The 14432-nt window shown below is 34.3% G+C and overlaps 1 protein-coding gene across 1 annotated transcript in view; it reads left to right on the forward strand.

Annotated features, from left to right (window-relative positions):
• The window catches only part of LOC110454030 (bifunctional D-cysteine desulfhydrase/1-aminocyclopropane-1-carboxylate deaminase, mitochondrial-like), a 43767-nt gene that overhangs the window by 24283 nt on the left and 5052 nt on the right, over window positions 1-14432 (forward strand). Inside the window, exons 4-6 of the mRNA XM_021503347.1 lie at window positions 3199-3335; window positions 3852-3954; window positions 6451-6551. Of these exons, the coding sequence (XP_021359022.1) occupies window positions 3199-3335; window positions 3852-3954; window positions 6451-6551 (341 nt within the window). The remainder of the gene's footprint in view (window positions 1-3198; window positions 3336-3851; window positions 3955-6450; window positions 6552-14432) is intronic.

The raw sequence follows: 14432 nt of genomic DNA on the forward strand, positions 1-14432 counted from the left end.
CCCGCGACCATGCGCCCTCAATCAGAATTCGACCAATCAGATTTAAGGAAGTAAAAGTATCAGCCACATTGAAACCCAAAACATCTAGAAGAAAAAAACCGCATATCGACTTGCACTTTCTGCTACAGCACCGACACACTCACTTCCTACACGAAAAGAAAGTTCATCTCGATTTAATACCACACTCGAAAACACCGTAAATATGCCGTGAATTTTATTTATATTGTAAATAACGCATTATTGTGAGAAACAGAGTCCTTCGTCTTCACTGTGACATGATTGCAAACAGTCTACAGAAAGCAGAGTAACAGCAGGAAAAACCAGAAGAACCGAGAGAGTGTCTACTAATATTTTATTGAGTATATGTACAGTGAAATGTATTCTGTTTCATTCTTCTTCTTCTTTCTCATAGGGCCCAGCGCTCGAGTGTAGTCCTATTACCGTGCATACCTAAAACCCAGAAGGGAAGTATTTAATATAGATATCCAGGGGAGATAATTCAGTCGTTAACACTAAAATTGATGACGTCACACGCAGAAAAGCCCACTCAGTCGTTAACACTAAAATTGATGACGTCACACGCAGAAAAACCCACATGATGAAGTGATGTAGATATGGGGCCGTAGGTTCATGTGGTTGCTAAGGCGCCATCTTGGATCCAAGATGGCGGATTTCCTTAGCAACCCCACCCCATATCCACATCACTTCATCATTTATTGACTAAATCTCGCGTTGTCGCGGTTTAAACCGTGACAAGCTTTCAGGCGACAACACGACAATATGACACGACAACCACACCTGACATGGCACCCCAGTTGAGAAAACAAAATAAATGTACGCAAATCAGGACTTTAAAAAAAAGGCATTCATTGAAAGACATGATTTAATATCTTAATATGTGTTAGACTTTCAAAGGGACATAACGTGAAGAGCAATAGTTTTTAATGTATGTATGTGTTGTATGCACTTCCATTTTAATTTTTCATGAAAGCCCTGTTAAAAATAGCAAGTTCATATCGCACTATGAAATTATTGAATCCTCTTAGCAATACTTATCTATCATCAGAAGTTAATTGTGCAAATGCCAATCTTCAAAATTTAAATGAAGAAATATTGTTGGTATCTCGGCATCTTAAGTTAGCACTTACATGTGTAGTAAGTCATATTAGCCATCACACACAATAAACATTTCTGGCAAAACCACTACGTATAGAATATGTGTCAGATATGGAACGTGTTGAGATACTTGATATTTATATGTTTTCAATACTTTACAGAGAGTAAAGCATATTTGTAAATGGAACTTTTTTTTATTATTTTGAGACAACTTTTCTTCAATCAGTTCCTTTTGTCCGAAACAGAAACCGTAGTTATCGGCAGCAACGTAAACAAATGACTTTTTTCCACGTTTTCAATGCGTATTCCGATTCTATCTGAACTCGAAAATGAATTATTTATAGAAAAAAAGTTGTTGCATGATCATACATTCTAAGTCAACATCATATGAAAACATGAACTGTTAAAACATTACGATTTAAAAAGCAGTTTTGTTATGCTATTCTATTTACTATAAGTAGGCTCTCCTTCCTCTGTTATTTATCCTGATCCGTCAATTTGATATATTTAAATTTTGCATTTGAATAAAAAATAAAAAAAATGCTTCAGCAATATAATTAAATCATACTATTTTACTGAACCGGGAAATTTATAAATTATGTTAATCTAATAGCCCATGTATCTCATTTGACCCCAAGTACCGACAGAGGAGAGAACAGAATAATCACAACAGTCTTCCCTTGGAGGGCCCCAAAGCAAAATCAACCTAACCAGTCACTTATATTCCTCCCTTTCGCATAAACTACCGTATATAAAAACGTAAAATTAACTCTCTCCGATACATGCCCATTAATAAAACAAAAAAGTTCACCTGTGTTCCAACTTCGACAAAGATACTACCGAGGTAAATATTTTTAGATATTCATAACATAAACAGCATGTCTGTCAATTCCATTAATACATGCACCATACTAACTGCTATGATTTAACGTAATCCTTGCGCTATCTTTTTACCATTTGGCAACTTTTCGCTTCGTAGCTAACGCGGTAACGGTTTTCACGCGTTAACACTTCCCACGGCAAGTTATTTTGTTTACAATGGAATGGCGTGCTACGCGCATGCGTTATAGCTGGGAAATCCTTGACTAAAACGTTGGTCAGATAGGTAGAAATCCCGATAATTGTCTTAAAATTATTCATTTTTATGAATATATATCAGCAAAATCCGATCGTTATTTTCCATAAGGAGACTCACTTGGTATGTTTATGTAATATTTGAAAAAAAAGACAAAAAATAAATGAAATGGAAATCCATCTTGTTTTATAATTAGTCTATTAAATACGCAAGGGTTAATTCAGTCCTCATAGCAGTACTCTTCAAATGGTAATAAGATTGCTCTTCAAATAAGAAAAGATTCCCCTAGTACAACGTTCATGGTACAGCCTGTATTAAGGATAAAATTAGCAGAAGATCGAATATCAACAAAACACCTTGTGTGAACACAAATAATGTGTTACCTGTTAACCAGGCTCGTTCGGTGTATAATGTATATAATGTATATAATGCATATAGACATGTTACATGCGATGTAACCAGAGTGTAATTTAAATGTTATTAAGAAAGATATATAAGATAATATTACAATAATTTACCATTACCATGGAATAATTTCTTTTAATTTTGAAACAAGTCATAAAATGCATAGTATTGATAACATAAATGTTTAACATGTTTAATAAAGAGTCTCATTCAAACAGCTTATTAAAATCACATACTGTATAACGGGAATTTTCGCTGCAGTTTATTTTTCGCCTTTTTCGCCCTCCGTAATGAGGGTGAATTTATCATTAGAGCAAATATCTGGACGAACGTTTCCCGGTATACAGTAAAAATATGAATGCTACCTACTATCGTCAGTAGAACGTTCAATATTTAAACAAGACAAAAATAGGTAACAAAGAATTGCAAGCGCTCCGAATGTAGCACCTCTTGGCTATTTCAAGATATCTAAATTGTGAGGTGTTGTTTTACATAAAATCTAAATCAGTGAAAGGTAGTCTATTTTATTTAATTATCTTTTAATATATATTCAAGTAATTTGTTTAAGGTGTCAATTGTTATACACCGACCTTTGTTCGTAGGAAGCACGTGCTTTTAGCTGTGAGGGGAACGCTTTGCTGACCAGACTTTGTGGGCCAGATATTTACCTTGTACCCCAACCTGCTCCGTACAAAACACATTTAAGACCACGCATGGAGGAGCTCGCCACCTCAATTAAGTGAGAATTACAATGTGCTTTCTTCACTTATGAGTAGCCTTAATCGATATTAGTTTACTTCGTGATACATGTTTATAAATATTTCTCAAGTGGGGTTTTTCAGCATTTCATGATTCATTTATTTGCATTTATTTGTGAGTGATTTATAGCTTCAATTAAAAATAATACATGGACATAATTACATGCTTAAATGAGATAAAAAAAAAAAAAGAGAAAGAAAAAAGACAAACATGTTGATGAATATATATATATATATATATAAAAAATAGAACAAAAGACAGAGATAGCGTCTCTAGGCCTTTCTCGGGTTGATTCTATATATCTATATATAAAAACTCAAGAACGATGGAAACTGTAGTCTGTAACAATGTTTGTTTTTGTTGCATACAAAGGCTCACGACTTTTTTTGGTTTAACCAATGATTTTATAGGGTCGCAATAGGTATTCTGAGAGGTAATATATCGATAGCACTTAACATGCACGATACATGTTTAAAATCCTTATTTTTGCTCAAAGGGAGAAGACTGGCGAAGACTCGTGTCTGATTCCTGTGGGAGGAGGTGCAGGTTCCCCGGGTATATTTGGGATTATATCAGTTTTCGAAGAAATGATTTCTCAGGTAGGATAAACAAACTAAATTAGACTGATAACAAGAGGCCCAATGGGCCTGCATCGCACATGTGGTATACATCTCACATTTGTAACCTTAAAAGTTATCTTCAATAAAGATAAAGGCAAAATATCAGTACTTATGATTAAAAGTAATTCAATACAACCTGTTGAAAGATTTAAAAACATTTCTCTCCTGTGACCTTGAAAGTCGAACAAGGTCATTATGTTGAACACATCTTATAGCCCTTTATCTCACGATGCAACTTGCAAAACATCACCTACCTATCCTTTTGTTTATTGAAATTAGGTCATTTAAATGTTTAAACATATTTGAGTAAATGTGACCTCGAAAGTGGGTTAAGGTCATTCAAATAAAAAAGCTTGATAGCCCTTCATCAAAGCATGCTACTGGCTAAATATCAACATTATGGGCCTCATGGTATAATCAAGGTCATTTACTTGTATAAACTTGGTAGTTCTTAATCCTAGCATGATACTGACAGATATCAACATTCTAGGCCTTATGGTAATGCAGAAGAAGTTTTTTGAAGATTTTAACATATTTGACCCCAGTGACTTTGAATATAATTTAAGGTCATTAATTTGAACAAACTTTGTATTCCTTAATCCCATCATGTTACAGGCCAAATATAATCATCCTGCAATTTTTGGTTATTCAGAAGAAGTTGTTTAAAGGTGTTTTTTTTTTAAACAATTGACCCCTGTGACCTTGAATATAAGTGAAGGTCGTTCATTTGAACAGACTTGGTAGCCCTTCACCCCAACAGGATACTGGTCAAATATCATCAATCACCCTGGGCATTTTGGTTGTTCAGAAGAAGTTGTTTAAAGGCTTTCAACATATTTGACCCCTGTGACCTTGAATATAAGTAAAGGCCATTCATTTAAACAAACTTGGTAGCCCTTCATCCCAACATGCTACTGGCAAAATATCATAAATCTAGGCCTCTTAGATATTCAGGGGAAGCTGTTTAAAGGTTTTAAACATAGTTGACCCCTGTGACCTTGAAAATGAGTCAAGGTCATTCAATTAACAAACTTGGTAGCCCTTAATTCTAGCATGCTACAACTTAAGTATATCCATTCTAGGACTTTCAGTTATTGAGAAGAAATATATGTCAAGGTCATTCATTTGAACATACTTGGTAGCCCTTCATCACAGCATGCTACTGGCCAAATAGCATCATCCTAGGGGTTTCGGTTATTGAGAAGAAGTTGTTTAATGGTTTTTAACATATTTGACCCATGTGACCTTGAATATAGATAAAGGTCATTCATTTGAACAAACTTGGTAGCCGTTCATCCTAGCATGTTACTGGCCAAATATCATCACCCTAGATCTCTTAGTTATTTAGAAGAAGTTGTTTAAAGATTGTATAAGACAATTGACCCCTGTGACCTTGAAAATGGATGAAGGTCATTCATTTGAACAAACTTGGTAGCATTTCATCCCAGCATGCTTCTGGCCAAATATCATCACCCTGGGCATTTTGGTTATTCAGAAGAAGTTGTTTAAATTTTTTAACATATTTGACCCCTGTGACCTTGAAAATAGGTGAAGGTCATTTATTTGAACAAACTTGGTAGCCCTTTATCCCAGTTTGTTTCTGACCAACTATCATCGTCCTAGTTTAAAGTAAAACATTGACGACGGACGGACGACGGACGACGGACGTACGACGGACGCCGCACCTTCGGGCCAGGTGAGCTAATAAAACCTTTCCCCCCTGTGATACTGTTTTGCAGAATATGAACCAAAAAATAATCTATATAAGCAATAAACTGCATAGATGTGGCAGACATAGTGGTATAACAGCCACATGAGTCACATACACACATATCATTTACATTTGTCTTGCAATGTCACTATGTAAACCCAGTAAACGAATCGAAATGGGTAGTAATACGAACGAGACTAAAACGTTAACAAATGATACGGAAGTCACCTTTGACTCGCGTTTGTAATGTTTGGATGAGAAGCTGATTGGATGAGAAGTTGACTCCTCTATGGTGAAAACATAGCAATACAAGTTATTTCAATTAAAATGGCATTCCCTACGGAAATGAAATTATCTTTATAATTACAATTAGTGGTGGTTGTGTCCACAGACTATATTTGAAAACTTAAGTTACAGGAAAAATACACGTTCTTTGGGCTGATCCATCAGTCGAACATTCTAATGAATCGATGTGGAATATTTATCCTTTTTAATGTCGTTATTATTATTTAAACACAACGATGTGTAAATGTATACATATACAAACATTTTTCAGATGCATACCTCGTTACAGAAAGACGAAACATAAACCGCTGGAATGTTTAGATTATGTTTTTAAAGAACTATTTTCCGAGCACGTATAGGCACATAACTACAGAGTTTCAGTTACGCTCTCATAAATGAACCTCCTCATAGAAATGATAACGAATTGCAATGCTGCACCTAACTTAACTATATATATCAATATACACGTTTTGTAACAGGGTTTACTGGATGATTACGATGACTTGGTGTTTGCCTGTGCATCTGGGTGTACCGCAGCTGGTACCGGTATAAGTAACTACCTCACAGGGTCTCACATCAGGTTTGTACATATAGACTGTCTCTGTTTCCAATATCACACAGGGTCTCACATCAGGTTTGTATATATAAATAGGCTGTCTCTGTATTAAATATCTCACAGGGTCTCACATCAGGTTTGTATATATATATATATCTATACACTGTCTCTGTATCAAATATCTCACAGGGTCTCAAATCAAGTTTGTACATACGACTGTCTCTGTTTCCAATATATCACAGAGTCTCACATCAGGTTTGTACATATAGACTGTCTCTGTTTCCAATATCTCACCGGGTCTCACATCAAGTTTGTATATAGATACAGACTGTATATGTATCAAATATATCACCGGGTCTCACATCAAGTTTGTATATATATACAGTCTGGATATGTATCAAATATCTCACCGGGTCTCACATCAAGTTTGTATATATATACAGTCTGTATATGTATCAAATATCTCACCGGGTTTCACATCAAGTTTGTACATATATACAGTCTGAATAAGTATCAAATATCTCACCGGGTCTCACATCAAGTTTGTATATATATATACAGATTGTATATGTATCGAATATCTCGCCGAGTTTCACATCAAGTTTGTATATATATACAGACTGTATATGTATCACATATCTCACCGGGTCTCACATCAAGTTTGTGTATGTATGCAGACTGTATAGGTATCAAATATCTCACCGGGTCTCACATCAGGTTTGTATATATATATACAGTCTGTATATGTATCAAATATCTCCCCGGGTCTCACATCAAGTTTGTATATATATACATACTGTATATGTATCAAATATCTCACAGGGTCTCACATCAAGTTTGTATATATATATACAGTCTGTATAGGTATCAAATATCTCACCGGGTCTCACATCAGGTTTGTATATATATATACATTCTGTATATGTATCAAATATCTCACCAGGTCTCACATCAAGTTTGTATATATATACACACTGTATATGTATCGAATATCTCACCGGGTCTCACATCAAGTTTGTATATATATACAGTCGAATATGTATCAAATATCTCACCGGGTCTCACATCAAGTTTGAATATATATACAGACTGTATAGGTATCAAATATCTCACCGGGTCTCACATCAAGTTTGTATATATATGCAGACTGTATAGGTATCAAATATCTCACCGGGTCTCACATCAGGGTTGTGTATATATACAGTCTGAATATGCATCAAATATCTCACCGGGTCCCACATCAAGTTTGTATATATATACAGTCTAAATATGTATCAAATATCTTACCGGGTCTCACATCAAGTTTGTATATATATACAGACTGTATATGTATCAAATATCTCACCGGGTCTCACATCAAGTTTGTATATAAATACAGTCTGTACATGTATCAAATATCTCACCGGGTCTCACATCAAGTTTGTATATATATACAGTCTGGATATGGATCAAATATCTCACCAGGTCTCACATCAAGTTTGTACATATATACAGACTGTATATGTATCAAATATCTCACCGGGTCTCACTTCAAGTTTGTATATATATACAGAATGTATATGTATCAAATATCTCACCGAGTCTCACATCAAGTTTGTATATATATATACAGACTGCATATGTATCGAATATCTCGCCGGGTCTCACATCAAGTTTGTATATATATACAGACTATATATGTATCGAATATCTCACCGGGTCTCACATCAACTTTGTATCTATATACAGTCTGTATATGTATCAAATATCTCACCGGTTTCACATCAACTTTGTACATATATACAGACTGTATATATATCAAATATCTCACCGGGTCTCACATCAGGTTTGTACATATATACAGTCTGAATATGTATCAAATATCTCACCGGGTCTCACATCAAGTTTGGTTATATATACAGTCTGTATATGTATCAAATATCTCACCGGGGCTCACATCAAGTTTGTATATATATACAGACTGTATATGTATCAAATATCTCACCGGGTCTCACATCAAGTTTGGTTATATATACAGTCTGTATATGTATCAAATATCTCACCGGGTCTCACATCAATATTGTATATATATACAGACTGGATATGTATCAAATATCTCACCGGGACTCACATCAAGTTTGTATAAATATACAGACTGTATATGTATCAAATATCTCACCGGGGTTCACATCAAGTTTATATATATATACAGACTGTATATGTATCGAATATCTCACCGGGTCTCACATCAAGTTTGTTTATATATACAGTCTGTATATGTATCAAATATCTCACCATATATACAGTCTGTATATGTATCAACTATCTCACTCGGTCTCACATCAAGTTTGTATGTATATACAGACTGGATATTGATCAAATATCTCACCAGGTCTCACATCAGGTTTGTATCTATATACAGTCTGTATATGAATCAAATATCTCACCGGGTCTCATATCAAGTTTGTATATATATACAGTCTGTATATGCGGGTCTCACATCAAGTTTGTATATATATACAGATTGTATATGTATCGAATATCTCGCCGAGTTTCACATAAAGTTTGTATATATATACATACGCTATATGTATCAAATATCTCACTGGGTCTCACATCAAGTTTATATATATATATACAGACTGTATATGGATCAAATATCTCACCGGGTTTCACATCAAGTTTGTACATATATACAGTCTGAATAAGTATCAAATATCTCACCGGGTCTCACATCAAGTCTTTATATATATACAGTCTGTATATGTATCAAATATATCACCGGGTCTCACATCAAGTTTGTATATATATACAGATTGTATATGTATCGAATATCTCGCCGAGTTTCACATCAAGTTTGTATATATATACATACGCTATATGTATCAAATATCTCACTGGGTCTCCCATCAAGTTTATATATATATATACAGACTGTATATGGATCAAATATCTCACCGGGTTTCACATCAAGTTTGTACATATATACAGTCTGAATAAGTATCAAATATCTCACCGGGTCTCACATCAAGTTTGTATCAATATACAGTCTGTATAGGTATCAAATATCTCACCGGGTCTCACATCAAGTCTGCATATATATACAGTCTGTATATGTATCAAATATCTCTCCGGGTCTCACATCAAGTTTGTATATATATATAGACTGTCTCTGTATCAAATATCTCACCGGGTCTCACATCAAGTCTGCATATATATACAGTCTGTATATGTATCAAATATCTCTCCGGGTCTCACATCAAGTTTGTATATATATATACAGATTGTATATGTATCGAATATCTCTCACCGGGTCTCACATCAAGTTTGTATATATATATACAGATTGTATATGTATCGAATATCTCGCCGAGTTTCACATAAAGTTTGTATATATATACATACGCTATATGTATCAAATATCTCACTGGGTCTCACATCAAGTTTATATATATATACAGACTGTATATGTATCGAATATCTCACCGGGTCTCACATCAAGTTTGTTTATATATACAGTCTGTATATGTATCAAATATCTCACCGGGGCTCACATCAAGTTTGTATATATATACAGACTGTATATGTATCAAATATCTCACCGGGTCTCACATCATGTTTGTTTATATATACAGTCTGGATATGTATCAAATATCTCTCCGGTTCTCACATCAAGTTTGTATATATATACTGTCTGTATATATATACTGTCTGTATATGTATCAAATATCTCACCGGGTCTCACATCAAGTTTGTATATATATATAGACTGTCTCTGTATCAAATATCTCACCGGGTCTCACATCAAGGTTGTATATATATACAGCCTATATATGTATCAAATATCTCACCGGGTCCCACATCAAGTTTGTATATATATAGAGTCTGAATATGTATCAAATATCTCACCGGGTCTCACATCAAGGTTGTATATATATAGTATATGTATCAAATATCTCACCGGGTCTCACATCAAGTTTGTATATATATATAGACTGTCTCTGTATCAAATGTCTCACCGGGTCTCACATCAAGTTTGTATATATATATAGACTGTCTCTGTATCAAATATCTCACCTGGTCTCACATCAAGTTTGTATATATATACAGCCTGTTTATGTATCAAATGTCTCACCGGGTCTCACAACAGGTTTGTATATATATATACAGTCTGTATATGTATCAAATATCTCACAGGGTCTCACATCAAGTTTGTATATATATATATACAGACTGTATAGATATCAAATATCTCACCGGGTCTCACAACAAGTTTGTATATATATACAGTCTGAATATGTATCAAATATCTCACCGGGTATTACATCAAGTTTGTATATATATACAGTCTGTATATGTATCAAATATCTCTCCGGGTCTCACATCAATCTCACCGGGTCTCACATCAAGTTTGTGTATGTATACAGACAGTATAGGTATCAAATATCTCACCGAGTCTCACATCAGGTTTGTATATATATATATACAGACTGTATATGTATCAAATATCTCACCGGGTCTCACATCAAATGTATCAAATATCTCACCGAGTCTCACATCAGGTTTGTATATATATGCAGACTGTATATGTATCAAATCTCTCACCGGGTCTCACATCAAATGTATCAAATATCTCACCGGGTCTCACATCAAGTTTGTGTATGTATACAGACAGTATATGTATCAAATATCTCACCGGGTCTCACATCAAGTTTTTATCAATATACAGACTGTTTATGTATCAACTATCTCACCGGGTCTCACATCAAGTTTGTGTATGTATACAGACAGTATAGCTATCAAATATCTCTCCGAGTCTCACATCAGGTTTGTATATATATATATACAGACTGTATAGATATCAAATATCTCACCGGGTCTCACATCAAGTTTGTATATATATACAGACTGTATATGTATCAAATATCTAACCGGGTCTCACATCAAGTTTATATATATATACAGACTGTATATGTATCAAATAATTCACCGGTCTCACATCAAGTTTGTGTATGTATACAGACAGTATAGCTATCAAATATCTCACCGAGTCTCACATCAGGTTTGTATATATATATTTACAGACTGTATATGTATCAAATATCTCACCGGGTCTCACATCAACTTTGTACATATATACAGACTGTATATGTATCAAATATCTCACCGGGTCTCACATCAGGTTTGTATACATATATAGTCTGAATTTGTATCAAATATCTCACCGGGTCTCACTCCAAGTTTGTATATATATACAGTCTGTATATGTATCAAATATCTCACCGGGTCTCACATCAAGTTTGTATATATATACAGACTGGATATGTATCAAATATCTCACCAGGTCTCACATCAAGTTTGTATCTATATACAGTCTGAATATGTATCAAATATCTCACCGGGTCTCACATCAAGTTTGTATATATATACATACTGTATATGTATCAAATATCTCACCGGCACTCACATCAAGTTTGTATGTATATACAGACTGTATATGTATCAAATATCTCACCGGGTCTCACATCAAGTTTGTATATATATACAGTCTGGATATGTATCAAATATCTCACCGGGTGTCACATCAAGTTTGTATCAATACAGTCTGGATATGTATCAAATATCTCACCGGGTCTCACATGCAGTTTGTATATATATACAGTCTGTATATGTATCAAATATCTCACCGGGTCTCACATCAAGTTTGTATATATATATAGAATGTCTCTGTATCAAATATCTCACCGGGTCTCACATCAAGGTTGTATATATATACAGACTGGATATGTATCAAATATCTCACCAGGTCTCACATCAAGTTTGTATCTATATACAGTCTGTATATGTATCAAATATCTCACAGGGTCTCACATCAAGTTTGTATATATATACAGACTGTATATGTATCAAATATCTCACCGGGTTTCACATCAATTTTGTATATATATACAGTCTGGATATGTATCAAATATCTCTCCGGGTCTCATATCAAGTTTGTATATATATACTGTCTGTATATGTATCAAATATCTCACCGGGTCTCACATCAGGATTGTATATATATATATACAGTCTGTATATGTATCAAATATATCACCGGGTCTCACATCAAGTTTGTATATATATATAGAATATCTCTGTATCAAATATCTCACCGGGTCTCACATCAGGATTGTATATATATATATACAGTCTGTATATGTAGCAAATATCTCACCGGGTCTCACATCAAGTTTGTATGTATATACAGACTGTATATGTATCAAATATCTCACCTGGTCTCACATCAAGTTTGTATATATATACAGCCTGTGTATGTATCAAATATCTCACCGGGGCTCACATCAAGTTTGTATATATATACACACTGTATATGTATCAAATATCTCACCCGGTCTCACATCAAGTTTGTATATATATACAGTCTGGATATGTATCAAATATCTCTCCGGGTCTCACATCAAGTTTGTATATATATACTGTCTGTGTATATATACTGTCTGTATATGTATCAAATATCTCACCGGGTCTCACCTCAACTTTGTTTATATATATAGACTGTCTCTGTATCAAATATCTCACCGGGTCTCACATCAAGTTTATATATATATACAGCCTGTATATGTATCAAATATCTCACTGGGTCTCACATCAAGTTTGTATATATATACACACTGTATATGTATAAAATATCTCACAGGGTCTCACATTATGTATCAAATATCTCCCCGGGTCTCGCATCAAGTTTGTATATATATACAATCTTGATGTGAGACCCGGTAAGATATTTGATACATATTCACACTGTATATATCAAGAAACTTGATGTGAGACCGGGGCTCACATCAAGTTTTTATATATATATATACACAGACTGTATATGTATAAAATATCTCACCAATTCTCACATCACGTTTGTATATATATACAGACTGGATATGTATCAAATATCTCACCAATTCTCACATCAAGTTTGTATATATATACAGACTGTATATGTATCAAATATCTCACCGGGTCTCACATCAAGTTTGTATGTATATGCAGACTGTATATGTATCAAATATCTCACCGGGTCTCACATCAAGTTTGTATATATATACACACTGTATATGTATCAAATATCTCACAGGGTCTCACATCAAGTTTGTATATATATACAGACTGGAGATGTATCAAATATCTCACCAATTCTCACATCACGTTTGTATATATATACAGACTGTATATGTATCAAATATCTCGCCGGGTCTCACATCAAGTTTGTATATATATATACAGACTGTTTATGCATCAACTATCTCACCGGGTCTCACATCAAGTTTGAATATATATACAGATTGTATATGTATCGAATATCTCGCCGAGTTTCACATCAAGTTTGTATATATATACATACGCTATATGTATCAAATATCTCACCGGCAAATATCTCACCGGGTCTCACATCAAGTTTATATATATATACAGACTGTATATGTATCAAATATCTCACTCGGTCTCACATCAAGTTTGTATCAATATACAGTCTGTATATGTATCAAATATCTCACCGGGTCTCACATCAAGTTTGTATATATATATACAGACTGTTTATGCATCAACTATCTCACCGGGTCTCACATCAAGTTTGTATATATATATACAGACTGTTTATGCATCAACTATCTCACCGGGTCTCACATCAAGTTTGTATATATATATACAGACTGTTTATGCATCAACTATCTCACCGGGTCTCACATCAAGTTTGTATATATATACAGTCTGTATATGCATCAAATATCTCACCGGGTCTCACATCAAGTTTGTGTATGTATACAGACTGTACAGGTATCAAATATCTCACAGGGTCTCACATCAGGTTTGTATATATATATATACAGTCTGTATATGTATCAAATATCTCACCGGGTCTCACATCAA

This window comes from Mizuhopecten yessoensis, unplaced genomic scaffold (assembly GCF_002113885.1).
Source record: "Mizuhopecten yessoensis strain PY_sf001 unplaced genomic scaffold, ASM211388v2 scaffold7635, whole genome shotgun sequence".
Classification (NCBI taxonomy): Eukaryota; Metazoa; Mollusca; class Bivalvia; order Pectinida; family Pectinidae; genus Mizuhopecten; species Mizuhopecten yessoensis.